A 20,751-nucleotide genomic window follows, 5' to 3' on the forward strand; every position below is an offset into this window, starting at 1 on the left:
ATTACAGTGAGAGGCGTTTGTTCCCCGAAGGAACCCTGAACATCCAGAAACAACAGCTGGCTGTTTCCAGACCTCAGTCATCTTGAACCGTAGGAACCTTGATGACAGCAGCCAGCTGGTGAGAGCAGAGTGAGGCCAGGAACCATAAAAACACGGGCTTGTGTTTCTTTGCTGAAAAATCTTAATGTAACAGATAGTATGTTATCGGTCTAAGAAGAGAGACTAAGGTGATAGATGGAAGCTGAATTGTTCTGCATTACAGAGCTGCCCTCCTCTCCCACTCAGCTCCTTCAGACTAGCCAGCAGCAATTAGCAAACATCTGGTTGAACTGCAGTTCATCATAGGAGCTACTTCTCAGTGAAATGCTGGTAAAAACATTAACAGATTAATAAAAGAGTGAAGTTGTGATGAATTCCTGAAGACAGACTTTCAGAAAGAGGAAATTTTAAAGAGACAGAGACCCAATTTCACATTTTTAAATTACTAAGTTATATTGGATATATGTAGCTTTTTGTAACAACTGAAGGTAGCATAGTTACTAAAATGGCACTATCTGGCTGGAAATACATTAAACTTCCCCTTTAAATGTAATATGTATATATATGTATATTTTTATTTTTTTATTTTTTGTACAGTTTTGGTTTATATGTTGCTCTATCTGTGTTGTTCTTTCAGCCATTGTTTTTCCTTTTAAGTCTGTGTACTCGAATTAACAATTAATCAATACTAATACTAAATTAGTTGATGATTATTTCAATAATCGATGATTAATCCGAGTAATTGTTTCAGACTTTATTCTTGTAATTTTGTTTTATTTTCTTAGTGTGGCCCTAATACTTGAAGGAGATTTTATTTATGGGTATCAGAGCAAAGGGGGTTGAATACCAAGATATACTTCATATAGTTTTTCATGACATCCACCACTTTTGTGTCACAAGAATTTGCAATAAAGTACATTAAAATGGGCTGTAAGGAGGAAAAATACTATAATATCCTCATTACTCACTGCAGATGTATCTTTTAGTGCTTCCACCCATTAATCCATCTCTTCTTTTCCCCTCTCCTCTCCCCTCTACGGTCTGATGACAGGACAGGCCTCTGGTCAAACAAACAGCAGACACACTGCTTGTATAGGCCGTCAGTCAGCAGCCCCCTCCCACATCAACCTCTGACCTCCCTCGCCTGCCTGAACCGTCGCCGTCTTCTGTTCCTCCGGCTCCCCACAGACCCGGGTCCTGCTTGTTGATGTGTACGCAGCGACACGGATCACTTCCTGTCAGAGATCAGCGAGACTCAACACAGACACAGAGTCAGAAAACGGGGTAGCGGAAATGCAAGCTAAAGTGATACAGTGCACAACGCAAACCTCAGCCTACACTTTCAGTAAGTAAAGGTCCTGATCCCTGCTCAGCGCCGTAAATTACCGCTACGACAGCAGAGGAAATAAGACCTGCAGATTGCAGATGAACCAAACTCCATCAGGTGTCAAAGGCAGAACACATTTATGGACATGCAGGAGGCCTGACGCACTTTCTGGGTCAGATTTTATTTTAACAACATGTTCAGACCAGCTGCTATAGAAGTATACCCACTAATTAAAAAGGGATAGTTTAATTTCCTTTTCACCTCCGGCTCATCTCAGGAACTGCCTTGGTTTTAATTGTTCCGGGTCCATGGGAAGCAACTTTACCAGCTGCTCTGGTCAACAAGCAGCTAAATTGAGACAAGTCGGGCTGAAGCATGAAAAATGTTCGACTTTCATTTGTTTTTAATCACATTTTATTGAAATTATTCTTTCAAAACACAAAATCTGGAGTGGAGTTTTGTTTTTGTTTCTAGTGGAAATATCTTAGTACACTTGAATAAGGCAAAATGAAAATACAAGTAACTTTTTAGTAAAATACAGTAGTTTGCTTGACGTAAATAATTCCTTATTATTGATAAATTGGCAGATTATTTCACTTATAGCAAGACGTGTTTCCCATAAGTGAAATGATCTGCCAATTGAAGTGTTTTTTCATAAATATTAAGGAATTATTTCCTTAAAATAAGCTTCTATATTTTGCTTAAAAAAGGTTTTTGCTAGTTTTGTCTTCTTTCAGATATACTAGATATTAGAAACTAGACCAAAAATACTTGGTAAGGTTTTGCAGTGTAATTAAAATACTTATCCAGTCTTTACCAACAACATTTAGTGACTCACAATAGACAATAAAAAGTTTTGTTTTTTGAATATGAAAATGATTACTGGTCTTGTATTTAGTATAGTTAATTGGCAAAGACATTAAAATTTTTCTCATTTCAAGTAATGAAATGAGAAATTTTATTACTTGAAATGATGTGTTGTTTGCATAGTTTTTCACATATGGGGCCCCAAATGAAAATCTTCTTCGGGCCCCACAGAGGCTTTGGCCGGCCCTGTCCTGATGAAAGTGTGGTTTCTGTTGATGTGATCAGTGGATGACCTGTTGATGATGTACCATGTTAATAACCATAAATATATTCAGGCTGCTCCTGTTGTTCTCAGGGTAAAGAGTCAATATGTGTGCAAATTTTAAAATACTCAATGAAATGTATTTATTTTATACCCCTTTAAGAGGCACACTGTAAAACATGTGAAGTTGGTTTAACTTGTAAATGAAAATTCACCTGCTGCCTTGAACATTTAATTTAAGTCGACAAGAAAATTGTTTTTGTTTTAACTCATAAATTAAAGTTCATGAAGTTGATTTTACAAGAGACAAGTTGTCTAAACATTGTTTTTTAAGTTAATTAAACTTGAATTGTGAGTTTTAACTTAATGCTGAAATTTAAACCAAATATTTATTTCACAATATTCAAGAAAAAGTCTGTCCTCACCTGGTTAAAGAGCCACATTTCTCTATTATTTCACTCCAAATATCAAGTTAAAATAACTTATTTTACTTTAGAATAATTTAAATTCTTGTTTCAAGTTGTATGAACAAAATTTCTGATCTGATGATAAATTTTGTTAAACTTCACAATGAATTCAGCTGAGAAACATTTAGTGTGAACAGGACTTTATCCTCAAGCTTTAAAATGAACATTTTCCTTAATAAAACACCAGAGTCGGATCAATGTGACGCACTTCCATCTCAGGATACAGAAACATGCCGCTAAGCATTTTGGGAAATAGTTCCCACTCCTGTCTTTTTCTTCTTTCAGTTTTTTAAGTGCTAACCTAAAAACTCTAGTTTATTAAACTCCTGGATGTTTGACAAAATTAATAAAAAGTTAACACAACTTACTGCTGTAAGTTTATCTTCCACAAACTCACATTTAGGTTCAAGTAAAGTTGAATTGTTCCTTTTGATCATCTTAATGTTATTATTTTATTATGTGCAAAACATGGCCGTAATCTGTGTGCCATTAAAGTCCAGGCCCCGCCCTGCGCTCTCCCAGGCCCCCCAGGTTGGGAATTGCTGCCCTGCAGGGTGATTCCCTCATATAAGTCATGCAGAAATACTAATTTTCAGGCTAATTTTGTTCAGCTTCTGACATTCAATGATGTTTTTCTATGTAACTCACCTGTCTGTTTGTTTGTTTGGGGTCCACTGAATCTCCCTGCTGGATGTTTTTAGTTTCTTAATCAGCGGATTAACGGTAAAACAAGCCAACCATCGTGGGATGAATCAGAATTTAATCTCCTTTATTGATGCCGGTTTCCTCCCCTGTTTCTGCTTCCTCATGACAGTCTGACGTGCCTCGTTAGAAGTGTCCAGAAATGCAGCGGTCCGTGGATTTAAGCGCTTTCTTAATGGGTGCATTTGTCTCTCCACATTTCTGCAGATTTTGTGGACCTGTTTAACTGCCCTGTGATGTGTTTACACATGCACACATCAGAACCTGTTCCAGCGTGCAATTCTGAGCATGAGCAGGAAGAATGAAGCTCTAATCAGCTGTCAGGAGCGGCTCTGGGTTTCGTCTTCCCCGGGGGGTCTGCCTGTCAGCTCTTTCCACCGGCCGCTCTCCTCTCTCGGACTCACACTGCCAGGACCAGGGGTGTTTTAGATGTGTGTGAGTGTGTGTATCCTGCTCCTGATGGGGGCTAGACAAATCTGATAATTACTGACCTGACAAGGAATCTCCCTGATCCCCCAAACAGTGTCTCCCCTGTCCCAGACCTCCCCTACAGGCAACCACTCATTGCCCAGTAAGACATATAGAGGATGAATCTCACATAAAACCTCACCTGAACACACACACTCGCACAAAACCAGAATATCTTCACCGCTCATTAGATCTTTTCCCACGTGAAACATATTGAGGATTAATCTACAGCCGTTAGTCTGGAGGAACCGCTGAGGATTCTTGGCCAGCCTTTTAGTTGTGCATCATGGGTGGAAGTGAAGTGCAGCTGAGAATATTTTAAGAACTGTTGTATATTGTTAACCTCAGTATGTTGGATTTAGTAGGAAGAACATCAAACCCAAATTAACCGAGTTCAAAAAGTGGTTCAAGTTCACCTATCCATAACAACATGGTCACAAAAGGAGGTAGTATAGGATTGTGTAAAAGATTAACTGTGATACACAAACTAGAGTGCAAATTAGCTGTGTCTCTGCGGCGATAACAAAATCTTATGTGAGGCGGCCATGTTGGAATTTGAGGTTAAAAATGTCCAGCATTCCTGTTCTGACGTCTTTGGACCGTTTGGTTCATTTTTTCACTTTTAAACCTGACAGTTTAAACTTTTTTTGGAATTAGATAAGAGAAGACATAAAGAGAAGACAAGAAAACATCAGAGGAGTCTACACCTGCACAAAAAGAGAAAAGAACAGACAACCAAGATACCAGAGCGACAAAAAACAAATTAAAATACAGCTCTGGTAAAAAAAACTAAGTCCACTGCTCCATGAAAACCTCCTGGTTATTCCACCAAACATTGATTTCTGAACTCTTCCTGATTAAAACATTAGTGTTGTTGTTTCTAAATTAATATTAACTTGTTTTCTTTGCATTACTTGAGGTCTGAAAGTGCTGCATCTTTTTTATGTTGACCATTTATCATATTCTGCAAATAAAAAGTACATTTTTGCTTGTAACTTCAGAGACATGTTGTCAGTAGGTCATAGAATAAAAGAACAATGCTCATTTTACTCAAACATAGACCTGTAAAAAGTAAAATCAGAGAAGCTGATAATTTCAGAAGCTGGTCTCTTAATTTTTTCCAGAGTTGTATAACAAAGTTTTCTATGAGGCAGCCATGTTGGGTTAAAAACCCTCCAGCACTCCCCTTCGGTTCATTTTTTCAGTTTTAAACCTGACAATTTTAACTGTTTTGGAATTAGATGAGAGTAAAAAAAGAGATAAAAGGATGAAAAAAAGACAAGAAAACACCCTAGATGTCTGCTTCAACGCCTGCAAAAAGAAAGAAAAAAAAAACAAGAACCAAGAAACTACAGAAACAAACAACATATGGCAACAGCAACAGCAACATTACTCACAAGTACACAGTTTGTGTTAATACGAGATGAATCTACAGTTTCAACCTTTGAGTGCAATTTTTTATGCAACAAAAAGCTTAATAAACAAAAGATAGATATTTATTTCAACCAACCTTCTTCTCCTCTAGCCTGGCAAATATTATTTTAAAAAATGATTGAAAAGACAAAATCTGTCAACTGATTATTGGCCGATTTTTTTATAATTATACAGAGGATATCATCACTATTTGATTGGCTGCCATGACATGTTATTTTGAGCCTTTTCATTGGTCCAGGCACCATTTTGTATGCCATTTAACTACTTTAAATAACATTTTCTGATGTTTCTGAATGAAAGAGAGTCTAATGTGAAGCAAGTAAAGGCTGATAGACGACAGAATAAACTGAACAGTTTAATCCGAGTCAGGCTGAATAAACTCCATATTGAACAGCTTAATCCCAGCCCTGCTGTGGATAAATAAATGCTAAAATGATGGATAATTTTCACACTGCAAAAATTCAGAAACCTTCTGAATATTTTTGGTCTAGTTTCTAGAGACAATTGGCTTTTGCTAATATGCATTTTTATATTTTTCTTGTTTATAGTCCGACTATAGTTTATAGAAATCTGGCATGTGCGCGCGCGCGTGTGTGTGTGTGTGTGTGTGTGTGTGTGTGCGCGTGCGTGCATGCGTGCGTGCGTGCGTGCGTGTGTGCGTGTGAAACATCCCAGGCCCTCTATTTGCCTCACACACCTCCCGCCGCTCCTATCCTTGGAGCAGGATAACAGCTGCTGACTGAGAATTCACAACTGCAGCATCTCCTGTTTCTCCAGCTGCTGGAAGTCAGATAATCTGACTGCTCGGCTTTAACTAATTATTATTATCACTTCCGTGTGTGGACAACTCTTAGTTTTCAATTACTTTCAGTGGGAAACGCAGTGGAGCTTAAAACAATGAGCAATTTATCACTCTTGATAATCATAGTAAAGACAGTGTGATGGCTCCACCTGTTTAGCTGCTTGTACACAGACTGCAGGATGAAGCATGTGCTCCTGCCTGTTATGACTAAACTCATGTAGGTTTTCGTCTTCTACTGTTACAGCTTCTGGGAAACATCTTTGTGCTTTCGCCAATTTCCTCATTGAAAAACTGTTGCTCTTTTGTTTTTAAGAGATTAAAAAAAAACATGATTTGCTGTCTAAATATAATGTTTCAGTACCTGTTCTCAGGATTATAAATCAATCTACGAAATTGCTTTTGATTCCTCCACACCCAGCAGTCTGCTGGAGAGCAGCAGCCGAGGCCACAAAACATCCATCATGTCGACAAATTGACTCAATCGGCTACATGCAGGAGCGTGAGCCCCTCGGCCCTTTGAAACCCAACACTGTTGATGGTTCAGCGGAGTGCGTCTGGAGAGGCAGACGGAAGAGGGAAGAAAATGGACGTCTTGTTTGTCATCCATGCCAGTGACAGAATGATGGGTGGCAAGTGGTGCAAGTGCATTTGTTATCCCGACCGAAATCAGTTTTAGTTTGACGGGTGAAGAACCCCTGTTCTCATTTTAGGAAAAATAACTTTCAAATCATGACGTTTATAATTATTATTTGCTTTATTTACTGACCTACCTTTAACAGATGTGAGGTCGCTCCATGAAAACCTGCAAAGTAGGTTTGAAGTGGATGTTGCACAGAAGTAAGACCAAGGCTATTCATCAAGGTCTTCCAACCGAATGCAGAAAAGAACAGGGACAGAGAGAAGGCAAGTAACAACAGCATCCCTGCAAGTGTCTACACCTATTAATAGCAAACAGAGAGAGGGCGTGTGTGCTTAACAGTTTATCTAATAGTACAAGGGCTTAATCGATATGAATGGATGGCTGCAAACCAACACAGAGCTGAGGGACACAAGTACTCTTCTAAAAAATCACAAAGTCTTACAAAGTATTTTTGATCTAGTTTCTAGTGCAAATATATTAATACACTTGGGGGGAAAAAAGACCAAGCTAACTTAGGAGCTTGTTTTAAGTAAATAATTTCTTAACATTAATTTAAAAAAAGTACTAGTCCTGCTGGCATATTATTTCACTTACAACCAGACATTTTTCCCATATTATAAGTGAAATAATCTGCCAATGGAATTGGTTATTTTTTAAATCAATATTAAGGAATTATTGCCTTAAATTAAGGTTGTGAAACTCATTTTCCTTTTGGGCCAAATCAAGATTATGAATGATGTTAAAGGGCCGGTTCTGCCAGGATGTGTTGATAAAACCCATTAAACTGTTAAAATGTATATAAATTCTTAAGCTCCAATAATATTGAATATTTTTTCTAAAATATGATTGTTTTTGTGATTTTTTTTTGCAATAAAAAAGTGTTTGTGTTAGTAATTTAGAAATGTTTGTGTTTATGTTTGATGGTAAATGTGACTTTTTATAACTCGCAGTATCATTATGGATTATAACAACATCAAGTAGGACAGAAGGAGCTATTTAGTAGAAGTAAGAAACTATCAGTTAGATCCAATGTTTTTTGTAATTTTTGCAAAAAATCTGCAATAAACTCACAATTATGATTAGCGCAAAAAAAAAAAAAGTGCAGGGATTTTTTGATTTTGAGTGAATTTCCACAATAATACCAGAGAAACTGGAGGGACTATTTGATGCAATTTGGCAGTAAATAGATAAAAACTCCTTTGAATTGATTGATAAAATTCAAATTCAAGCACACTGTTATCTTAACGGTTCTTTTTATGACTCTAGAGAGCCGCATAAAAACGTACAGTGGACCAGATTTGGCCCCAGGCCTTGAGTTTGACATGTGTCTTAAAACAAGTTTCTATATCTTACTGAACAGTTACTTAATTAATTTAGCTTTGTCTTATTCAATTTACTAAGATATTTGCACTACAAACTGGATTTAAAATAAATACTTGGTAAGAGTTTGTGTTTTACTAAGATGATGCAAATCCTGTCTCAACCTTTCAGGGTTTTAAATGCTTTCTGATCACCTGAGAAAGAGGACATTTGGATGTATCTACATTAAGTCCATACATCTTAGAGCCTCTTGTACATTAAGTAACTCTTGATGAATGGACTATAGAACGCATAAAACGTGTGACTGGTTTGTAACTGTGGCATCTTATAGCAACTTTGAAAACAACAAAGAAACACAAGTTTCTTCCTATGCTGACACTGACCCCTTGTGGCCAAATGGTGGTACAGTTCTGACATGTTATTTTTCTGTCACATTAAGACTTTGCTCCATCCATCCATCCATCCGTCCAATGAGGTAGGCTACTGTGGATTATATAGTAGATGTTTCCATCAGTAGAGCTTGCAGATTCCTACGAACATGCATCACGAGAAACCATTGAATAGTTAACATATTAGCAGGGTGAAGATTTCATTAGTTTCAGAAGGACTTTTCAGAAGTGTTCGCTTTTCAAATAAACATAAAAGAGAAGCTCAAGGAATTTGTGAGAAAAAAACAACAAAATGCTTCTTATTTGAAAAGTTTCTCAATGCATTTTACAGTTTTAGCTTTTAATATGTGAGAAATTTATTTGTTTGTCAAATTTTAATAAGGATTAATACATTTAAAAGCTGTAAGTCAGTCTATGGTTTCTTTAAGAGGTTTCTTCCTCTGCAAAGGGAGCACTTCCCTTTCCGCTGTCACCACATGCTGGCCCAAGATCACAGACTGCAACAAGGTCAAAGACTCAATGCAGTCTCCCTTTGATAATTGACTGTATAACTGTATACTGGTTAACATTTTAAAGTGCATTAATTGTGTTATAAATAGATTTGAAACAAAATGCTTGTAATTCAATTTGAACCTGTATATGTGACTGGACTGTGTAAGATTTATTTAATTATATATTAATTAGTATGAAGTAGAAATGTTTTCTTAATTACTTGTAAAATAGAATGATTAAATCAATAAACCGACAATATTAAACTGAATCAAAAGGATTTCTTCACAAAGCAAGTATCAACAAACCCAAAGCACTATTTACTTTAGCTGACTGTGTTGCTTCGCTCTCATTGGCTGCTTCAGATGACTTACGTAAGTACGCGCCTTCCTATTGGTGGTTGGATTGACGCCTACGTCCTGTACTAGACGGGTGAAGGTGAACCCGGTTTGTGTCTGTCATTGCCGTCGCAGGAAGCACCTTTTCCCCGTTTCTTATCGGGATCAATCTCTTTAACCTAAGCCATGTCCCTGTTCAGCGACGTCCCTCAGGCTCCGCCTGTAGCTGTCTTTAAACTTACTGCCGACTTCAGAGAGGACAGCCACCCCCAGAAGGTGAATCTGGGAGTTGGAGGTAAGAGCAGGCAGCTGTTGGCTAACGGTAAAGCTAGCATAACCTCTCCGCATTGCTGTCAGTGAGGGAGCCGAGCAGAAACTTCAAAATTGAGTTCGAGCGATGATGCTAGCATATATAAGCATCTTTTCTCCTCGCTTTGACCTTCTTTGGTACAGTGTGTACCGTCACTACAAGCTAACTAGCTAGCGAGCTGCTGCTGATCTGAAGTTCATATGCTCTTCTGTATGTTATGCTGTTAGGTCATTATAAATCTGAATATTGTTTCTGTCTAATGCTGGAAGAACGTTCTCTTAGCTTCTTCTCGTGACTCGTTCATTTTCCAACAAACCAGCAGTCAGAGTCTCCAGAGTTTAAGGAAGTACAGAAATGTTTCTTAAGAGTATTTGTTTAATTAGTCGAAACCTTTTCTAAATAATGGACGCATTCAGCTCTTTATCGTGTCAGTGCTGAACATTTGCTATTTAAATTAATTATTTACTGAATTAAACAAAGTTAACAACAGTTGTACTTCAATAGCAAAACCCGACATGTTCATTCATCCATTTATCCATAAACAGACCCATTTTATAAATTAGAATATTCCGGAAAAGCCCATTATTTCAGAAACTTTATTACTATGTGAGATACATTACATATTATGACCAGAGGTGGATGTTTGAAAGCCTTAATTTCTGATAATTATGATGATTTTCCACCTACAAATAATGAAAACATGATACTTAAAGTTAAAATATAAAAAACACATTTAATACTGAAATGTGGACTTAATGAAAAGCATGTTAAATTTTTCGCTTCAATGTTTGGTAACACTTTATTTGAAGGGGGTTGAATAAGACTGACATGACACTTTCATAAACATGACATAACACCTGTCATGAACATGAATAAGCCTTCATGAATATTTATGACTGTTGTCATAAAGCGTCATTTGGTAAATTATGACACTTTTAATACAAAGTTGACATTATTTAAAATGTCTTTGTTATGACAACTTGACATTAACCAATAAATCATTACTGTTTAAACTTTACCTTTAATAACATAAAGTTACCTAATTTTTAAAGTGCAATCATTAATTCTTTTATAACAAATTTATATCAATAATGATTTATTGGTTAATATCAAGTTGTCATAACAAAGACATTTTGAATAATGTCAACTTTGTATTAAAAGTGTCATAATTTACCGAATGACGCTTTATGACAACAGTCATAAATATTCATGAAGGCTTATTCATGTTTATGACAGGTGTTATGACATGTTTATGAAAGTGTCATAAACATGACACTTTCATAAACATGAAAGTGTTTATGAACTTTCATAAACACTTATGTTTATGAAATAAAGTGTTACCCAATGTTTTTCTAAGGTACTTGTTAATGTGACAGGCCTCATCTGAACATATATTGGCATCCCACTCTTAACTGTAGTCATAATCCTTTATTATGAAAGTCGTGGGTGCACATTGTTCAAACAGGCCAAATTTATATTTTTTCTAAGCAATTGAGAAGTGTAGCAGTCTACATTCAGCAGCTCTGTGCTGGAGAAAATAGTGACCTGACTTTAAAGCAAGAGACTAAAAAGATGGAAAGCATTTAGCAGTTATGTAACTGTTAACTTTGATACCAGTAGCTGGGACATTCCTACAATAAAATATGAAATCTGTTTTAATCTGTGTATGATTCCTAGGCCAGTCAGAAGAAGTGATAAATCATTTAATTACATGAATAATTAAAGTGAACTCAATAATTTCCATTTGTATGATTTATAATTTTTCTCTTTCCACCAAAAACTGGATGACAAAACTCTGCAGTCTGGTGTTTTGGTCTCAAATAAACCTTTTTTGAAGGACAATTTTGTTTACAGAGATTTCATGATTCTTTTTATTTGTTGTTTCTGTTGTTTTGATTGTTTATTTTAGATATTTAGAATGCCTTCCAGTTCCAGTGTTAAATGCTCATTAGAAATGATAGTTTATTGATCGTTGAAACTATGTTACTTGAAAATTATCTCAAAACATATCATCGTTTATCGCAATAACAATTTATCGTCCAGCACATTTTGTTAGTGTGCCAGGCCTAGCGATAGCATAGATATTATTTTGTGTATAGTCTATCACTAGGCTTTTTTGTTGTTGTTGCCTAATGATAGACCATTTTGTGATCTGACTGGATCACCTGATCCAATTAAATGAACTTTTTCACGTTGTCAAAACACGTCTGTGTTCACCAGACCGGTTTGGTGAACACAGACTCTCTGAAATCATTCCTAAAGGTGCTTTTAAAACACCTTTAGGTGTCACCTGATTCGCATTTATCATATTTTATGTTAAGATATCTTGTAATTTTTCCCATAAAGCCACAAAAGTCTAAATTAGATGCTAGTTGAGTTGACCGTTGATGTAGCCACGGCCTATCTTATCGTGCCTCTTCCTGAATCTATTCACCAACTGGCAGCTGACCTTTCTGGTCTATTTGCCCTCTGCTCCTGATACTTGATGCCACTCCACAGTCCGGCATGAAGCAGCAGGAGTTCCTTCAGAGTTAACGAGAGCCTTGGAGAAGTTACTTGCACTCATGTCTCACGTCAGTGTATTTAGTGCGTAGTTGGTAAGCGTTTGGGGAATTAAACGGGATTTTTTAAGTTTTTACAAGTCAAAATCTGAAAAGTGTGACATGCATTTACAGTTATTGTAGAACCTCTACATGCATGTGGAGGTCAAATAGCTCAAACTCTGGAGAGCACCTGTAAACATCACTTTTCAAGCTGTATTTCTCAGTTGGATTAAGGTCTGTGCTTTGACTGTTATTGTTTAACAATGTATGTTAAACATTGTTGGTCTTTATAAAGATAAACTCTCACTCAATTTTGAAGTCTTTTGCACCCTCTTACAAGGTTTCTGTCCAGGATAGTCCTGGGTTTAGCTGAGTAGCTTCCATTTTCTCCTGATGAAACTTTAAAACTGAAATAAATAATGAGATTAATTCATTACTGGAATAACTTTGAACTGATTTATCAATCAGTCATTAACTGGAGTATACAGACTCAAAACCATGCCATTTATTGAAAGAGTAGCACCCTCAAAGCCGCAGTATTAAACCGAAACTGTTCGAAAATTACATACATTTTGAATTTAAGATGGAAAAACCTTCTTTGTTTCAAAATCTTTTACCCAAAACTCTTTAAGTGGCATATTTTTAGCTTCACCTGGTTAAAATTAGGTTAAAAATGTCCCATTAAGCACCTTCTGCAACACAATTATTGATCAATTTATCAAAATCTTTATTGAGTCGAGCAGAAAGACCTGAGCTTTTCACATGTTCATGTTAAAAGTATTTATCTGCAGATGCACCTCTGCTACAAATAATCAGGATTTCACTAAAGAAGTTTTGTGATTTTTGCATATTGGGTGGTAAAATGTTTATTTTTTTATTTAAAAAAATAGTTGAATTTGTATTTTTCTATGTATTTCTAATATTGTATAAAATGAGCTTTAAGGGTTAAATGAAAAATCCTCAGAATGTGCCAATTTTCTCATCCAATTAATCGTCAGAGTAACAGATTATTAAAATAATTGTGACCTGGAAAGTGTCAGATTTCCTCCCAGGAGAGCATTTCTGCGTTTTCCGTGTCCTTTACATGAGTTGTGACAAATATGAAGCAGGTAAACTGATGCTTCCCTAAATGTCGCTGTGTCCCGCCCAGCGTACCGTACTGATGACTGCCAGCCCTGGGTGCTGCCGGTAGTGAAGAAGGTGGAGCGGCTGCTTGTGGAGGACAACAGCCTGAACCACGAGTACCTGCCCATCCTCGGCCTGCCCGAGTTTCGCTCTTCTGCCTCCAAGGTCGCCCTGGGAGACGACAACCCCGCCTTCAAGGAGAACAGGGTGAGTTTGATATGTTTGTGTTACAAAATGTCTGATCTGACCTTTTACCCTGGTCAACAGCTAAAAAACTGTCTGGGGTTGTTCAACTGTTTTAGGGTAATTTTGATGTGCTGAACCCAAAAATCACATTGGTTTTGCTCAATCAGGTCAACTTCCTGAACTATGGATGCAACATGAGCATCAAAATGCACGGCTTGTTCTCACATGTGGATCAGTTTCCAGAGAATCAATGAGTGAAGAGCAGGAGGAGCAAAGAGATGGAGGATTTTACACAATTAAGACGTAATGTTCAATTCACATGGACTGACAGAAATCCAAGTTTATAACATTTAACTAATAGACTCTGTTAGAAAACTTTTTTTTTCTCCTAAAACCATTTTTGGGTGAGAAATATTAACAGAAATATCATAAGATCGGATTTCTCTAAATCAAATTAGAATAAAAACCTGACCAGACTTATCTGAGTTATCTACCTCAGTAAAGGTCTAAAAATCAGCCTCTTTCTTCGTCTGTTCTCCCCTCAGAGAGGTTTGACTGACAGACGGCCCATCTGCTCATGTCTGCACATTCACAGTTAAACAATCCAGTGTTTCCCAACACTGGTCCTCCAGGCTCGCTGCCCTGCATGTTTCAGATGTTTCTCTGATTTATATGCCTGACTCAGCTGAGCGCAGCTCAGCAAAAACCCGTCAACTGAAATTACCTGAGCTGACGCAAGGAAGCACCTGAAACAGGCCTTGAGGACCAGGGTTGGGAAACACCCCACTGTTACCAACTCTGTGACTTTCTTGCTGTATTTAGCAACGTTTCTGACAAAACGTCAGAATTGTTAGGTTGGGCTTTTTAAAGATCAGCGATCAGCCAGAAAACTGCACTGCCAGTTTAGATAAAAGCGTTTTCTCCAGGGTGTTTAGGGTCACGTTTGCCGTTAAACGTGATCTGATTGTGCACACAGAGGATTTTCAGAGCAGAAACTGAGCTTTACTTACTAAGTTTTGTCCCCTTGCAGGTCGGGGCCGTCCAGGCTCTGGGCGGAACCGGAGCCTTGAGGATCGGGGCAGATTTCTTGCACCGGTGGTACAACGGCGTCAACAACGCAGCCACACCTGTTTATGTGTCAGCACCAACCTGGGGTGAGTTTCACTACACAGATCATCTGTTTAACTCACTCATTGTTAAATAACAATTGTTTTTCTGCACTGATGTTCTGCCTCAATATAAACAGTTTGTCTTTTTCAGTGTTTTCATTACACTTTCACATTATGCACATTTTTGGAAAAACGATTCAAAAGTCTGATATTTTTATTTGTAAAAACTGCTCAGTATTTACTGTTATGTTTTCTGTTATTATATAATATTAATAATTATTATTTATATATTATTTGTACGTGATGCTGCTGCTACGCCTCAATTTTCCCCTTGCAGGACAATTTCTATTCTAAGAATGGGCATTTGTTGTATTGTTTTATCATTTATCGTGATAAATTTCTTATCATGATAATAATTTTGATTAACTGTTGTCATAATAAATTCTAAATAAAGCTGTCCGCATTGCTGGGATTGTTAGTTTTACTATTTTCTCCACTGTTTGTTCAATGAAACCACAAACAAATGTGAAAATATGATTATTTGCAGCTACGATTTGCAGTTTAATGACATGAATCACAATTCTTTTAATGACCGGTGTCCTAATGAAATGCTTTACAAATGGGAATGTTTTTCAGGAGCAGCATTTATGTTTGTGAGGCTACAGTTGCTGTGACACAGAGTCAGAGTCATACAATAACCTGGAAAAGGAAAAATTAAAGTTTTTATCGTCACTTTTGTCGTTCTCGTTTTACTCTACGTTCCTGTTGGAATCCAGAGAATCACAACGGTGTGTTCACGGACGCCGGGTTCAAAGACATCCGTCCATACCACTACTGGGACGCTGCCAAACGGGGTTTGGATCTGACTGGACTCCTGGACGACTTGGAGGTGAGGAGGAGCCGACGTACATTTGTCTGTTGCATCGGCTGCCATCAGAACGGCGATATTTAAAAAAATTTTACGATATAAGCGTTTCATATCAGTCGATATCAGTAATTACTGGTTATTTTGTTTGAAAATAGGCACATTTCACAGCTGATATCACAACATTTAACATGATCACTATGGCAGGACGTTCTAATGTGGTGAAGCCTTTTGTTTTGATTTGGTACTTTAAGTTAGTTTTGTCTTGTTTCTGGATATTTCCACTGGAAACTAGACCAGAAATACTTTATAGGATTTTGTTTTTGCAATAATAAAACCTTTGTGCGGCTTAATCTTTTACCATATTGTTACATCAACTCAAGGAATTTGGTAAATAGCAACAGAAATGCACCGTAAACCTGATTGGCTTTGTTTGAACAGAAAGCTCCAGAACACTCCATCTTCATCCTCCATGCCTGTGCTCACAACCCGACCGGCACCGACCCGACCCAGGAGGAGTGGAAGACCATTGCAGAGGTCATGAAGGTAAAACATGGAGCTGCTGGTTTAGTTTGTATGTTAAAGTCGCCGTTTCGCTCTTATAATTCCTGTCTTTCTGTGTTTTCCAGAAGAGGAAGCTGTTCCCGTTCTTCGATTCAGCTTACCAAGGTTTTGCCTCCGGTAACCTGGAAAAAGACGCCTGGGCGATCCGCTTCTTCGTCTCGCAGGGCTTTGAGCTCTTCATCGCTCAGTCCTTCTCCAAAAACTTTGGCCTCTACAGTCAGTAGGCGTCATGAACAGCATTTATTCAGCTGTGTAAGTTTAGAAAACTAATATTTCTGCCTGGTTCTCCTAGATGAGAGGGTGGGGAACCTGACGGTGGTTTCCAAGGACAACGAGAACCTGACCCGCGTCCTGTCCCAGATGGAGAAGATTGTGAGGACGACCTGGTCCAACCCGCCGTCTCAGGGAGCGCGAATCGTCAGCAAGACCCTCAACAGTCCTGAGCTGTTTGCAGAATGGTTCGTTGGCGTCACTGTTGACGTGTTTTTGAGACATTCAGCTGTTCTCCACATGAATAGAAATCAGAATTAAAGGGAACCTTTTAACCAAAACTCACATTTCCCAGGTTATGTATGTTTTGGGTCTCCACCCAGCCATATTTTGGCGATAAGTTAATGTTTTTTGGTGTCTGGATAATAAAAAAACCTCCCAATAAATCATATTCAGCCTGGACTGTGCCGTTACCTAGCAACCCTAGCCAAGCCCACCCAGTTACCTAGCAACCCAAACTGAGTTCCCGCTTATTTGGTCAGCTGGTTTTACCGCTGTATGCGCTGTACAATGGCTGCTGGAAAAGACAACAATTTTGTTGACTTACCATCCAGAAACCACTTGCAGATTTCTTGTTGATTGTGCAGGAGATGTGCAGTTGTTTATTTGTTAGCAGCTGTGAGTGTAAACATTAAGTTGGGGGCGTGGCCAGCTGCAGCTTATTTAGATTTAAAGAGACAGGACGCCGTAAATCGGCTCAGAATAAGCAAAATCATTGTCATTACCTAAGGATGATTTTGTACAAAAAATGTAATGGCCTTGTTTTGTTTAGCCCACTGACCCGTCCTAACCTGTTCAAAGAAGCATAGCGGGTCGCCTTTAAGTTTTGTGTTGACTTATTTTCCTTCTGTCCCTGCAGGAAGGACAACGTGAAGACGATGGCAGACCGGGTCCTGCTGATGAGGGATCAGCTGAAGAGCAAGCTGCTAGCTCTGGGCACTCCAGGAACCTGGGACCACATCACTCAGCAGATCGGGATGTTCAGCTTTACTGGCCTCAACCGTGAGTAGAAGAAACACACGAGTACAACTCTGGTCCTCAGTGTGGATAAGCAACACCTGTGCACTGCACTGACATGCTAGCAAAAAGTCTGGAACAGCTTCTCTCCATGAATCAGCGTTAAGGTATTTACATAACTTTCTGTGTGCAAACGGGTCTCACCTCAGGAGTGTGGAACATTTTTAAAAAGGGTGTGGAACATTTTTAAAAAGGGTGTGGAACATCAGCCGCTAATGTACACATCACGTCAAAGCCAGGGTTCCTGCCGAGACACATTTCTACCCTCCTGTGCTTTTACACTTCCATTACAGCCGTTTTTACTTCCTGGTGCCTTCAGTCCAAACCACACACTAGATTATTTCCACCAAAAATACCTCTAAAGAGCATAAAGTAATATATTTTATCATCAAATGTCACCAACAGCTTAGTCAGCACTTTAATATAATATTGATCAAAACATGTGCTAATTCCACTTGCAAATTATTTGACTTATAACGACATTTTTCCCATGTGAAATAATCTGCCAGTCGGACAAGTTCTTTTTCACCAATATTAAGGAATTATTACCTTAAAACAGGCTTATTTGTAAGTTACTTAACTCACAAGTAACTTGTAAGTTAGTTTTGTCTAAGATATTTACACAAAAACTAGACCAAAAATACTTGGTAAGATTCTGTGTTTTTGCAGTGCAGACATCCTGCAAGCTGCCACTGCTTCCGTCTTTTCCACATCAATCAATCAATCAATCAATCAATCAATCAATCAATCAATCAATCAATCAATCAATCAATCAATCAATTTTATTTGTATAGCACATTTCAGCAGCAAGGCTGTTTAGTGCTTTACATAATTAAAATAAAAACAGCATGTGACATTGAATAAACAGTGAGAAAGACATTTTAAAAAAGATAAAAGCATTAAAACCCCTTTTAGGACTTCAGTTAAACGTCGTCTAACTGGGGCTCAAACCCTCTGGGACTTTAGTCAAAAACACCGTTTGACAAGGACTCCAACCTCTAGGTTTTTAGTTGAAACGCCGTCAGCTGGGACTCTAAACCCTGTAGGACTTTAGTTAAACGTCATTTAACAAGGATTCTCACACCCCTAGATATAGATTCGTTGAACTGGGACATTTTCCAGGGGGGCTTTACATAGACAGTGTGAAAGAGAAATAAAAAGAAGTTAATAACTAGATGAAATAGTTCTTTTAAAGCTGTTGTGTTTTTTTTGTGTGCTGCAGCCAAACAGGTGGAGTACTTGATCAAAGAGAAGCATGTGTACCTGATGGCGAGCGGCCGCATCAACATGTGCGGCCTGACCTCTAAGAACATCGACTACGTCTCTCAGGCCATCCACGAGGCCGTCACCAAAGTCCAGTAAACGTTCACACTCCTAATCACTACTGTGTCCACAGGAAGTACTGTCATGTCTGCGCCCCAAACCTGCTCACCTTCTCCTTTGATTGGTTGAACAGTGTGACGGCTAAACCAATCAGAGGCCAGGTGTTTTATTTTCCTTTGTCAAATCAAGTTTCTGGAAAGAGCACAGTAAATGTCTCACTGTCAGCAGAACTCTATACCTGGATGCTACAGTCAGATTGTAGTTAGTTGTCTCCATATGTTAGTGCAAACCAAAATAATTATAATCGGTTTTAAACTGAACTGTAGAATAAAACTATTGTGCTTCCTCTGTAGACGTAGTAATGAACAAAAGCCAGACGGTTAACTTTTAAGGTTTGACTATTTCCTGCTTATGCACTGAACTGCAGCTGTGACAAATGACAAGTAATGAAGAAAATCATATTGTCCCATTTTAAACCATTTCAATTTCCACATATTTTAGCCGGTATCGCTGCGTGAACTGCAGCAGCACATTGTTGGCATCTATTTCTGGAGTAATTTTGCTTAATATTGATGAGGAAATACGAGACGCACAAACATTTTTTCTCTTTTTTTTGTCATGGTTTTCATTTCAAGAAGTTAAGTTTGCATCAGCAGCTCTCTGTCATGACGGGATGAAGAAGAAAAACCGGTGCCTGGTCTAGGTTTCGCCATCTTAGCTTCGTTTTCGTTTATCCGTTAGCCTCTTTAAGCGCCTCTGTGCCATCAGTGAAGAAAATCACCTGCCTCCTCACTGTTACTTCAACGTTTCCCTGCAGTGCCCTTCACTGTCTTACACAAACACACTCTCATCTTGTGCCAGTGTTTGTAATGGCATGTTGCAATATGTTCATGCGTAAATAAATTATTAAACACACATACCATGTCGTTTCTGTCGAGTGTCTTATTTTTCATGAAGTTCTATGCAAAACGATAAAAGTCATATTTGAGGCACATTAATGATGAATCATAATCCCTTCTGCTAAAAGTTTTCCTTCTAAGGAAGTGCTTCTGATTACAGCGGCTCCTCTTTATGAGCAAGCATGAGGCCACAGTGGAGAGAAAAATTACAGTTTTGGAGGAAGAAACCTTTTCCAGCAAAGCCAGCTTTGGTTTTGGTTTGTTGAAATCATCTGGAGTTCAGAGGACAGAAAGACGTTTGTATGATATAATCTGACTGGTTCCACTTTACAAGAAGGCTCTAAGCACTTTATAAAGCAATAATAACTGTTTATTATGCATTAATTAAGGGTAAGAAGGAGACAAATCGGTTATCAGTTTCTAGCCAAACTTGTTCACATGTATTATTTTACCTGGAGTTATTCTGCCAAACATTTAAGACCATCTTGTTCTCATCCTTACTCAGTGCATAATAAACATTATTAAGGATTTATAAAGTGTTTATAGATACATTTATAACGTATCTATAAAGTATTCAGGAGACTTACTGTAAAGTTGCATCAATCTGACTGAATATCTCCAAGGTAGACCTTACAAATACCAGCTGGGATTTCTTTTGTCTTAAAATATTTTCTAGAAAAACTTGAAAACCTCAGGGGGGTTTTTTCTCAAAATATTCTGAGATTAATCACAGAATTCAGATTTGGGTTTTTTCCAACACTGCCTTGTAGAAAAAGCTTTCAGCCGAAAAGAAATAACCTGAAATAAACTGAATTGATAGGATAGAAAATGCAGGATCAGTTCAGCCATTATTACAACTGTTGAGTTATTTGGATAACATAATTCAATTCCCTTCTCACCCTCCGTGGGTGGTCTCTTTCATCCTCTGAGCTCGGGTCCTCTACCAGAGGCCTGGGAGCTTGAGGGTCCTCCAGTATCTTGGCTGTGCCTCGAACTGCACATTTCTTGACTGAGATGTCTGATGTTGTTCCTGGGATCTGTTTGAGCCACTGCTCC

General features: G+C 38.1%; 1 protein-coding gene across 1 annotated transcript; it reads left to right on the top strand.

The window, feature by feature from the left end:
• Nucleotides 1-9,559: 9,559 nt before the first annotated feature.
• LOC106927082 (aspartate aminotransferase, cytoplasmic-like) lies at nucleotides 9,560-19,722 on the top strand. Its single transcript, XM_015002402.2, has 9 exons — nucleotides 9,560-9,779; nucleotides 13,488-13,669; nucleotides 14,679-14,802; nucleotides 15,534-15,646; nucleotides 16,064-16,168; nucleotides 16,252-16,402; nucleotides 16,479-16,644; nucleotides 17,316-17,458; nucleotides 18,696-19,722. Exons 1-9 carry the CDS (start codon nucleotides 9,671-9,673, stop codon nucleotides 18,833-18,835), a joined length of 1,233 nt encoding a protein of 410 aa, XP_014857888.2. The 5' UTR covers nucleotides 9,560-9,670; the 3' UTR covers nucleotides 18,836-19,722.
• Nucleotides 19,723-20,751: the final 1,029 nt, after the last annotated feature.

The sequence above is a fragment of the Poecilia mexicana genome, unplaced genomic scaffold (assembly GCF_051168715.1).
Source record: "Poecilia mexicana isolate PSO_F unplaced genomic scaffold, ASM5116871v1 scaffold_1, whole genome shotgun sequence".
Lineage (NCBI taxonomy): Eukaryota > Metazoa > Chordata > Actinopteri > Cyprinodontiformes > Poeciliidae > Poecilia > Poecilia mexicana.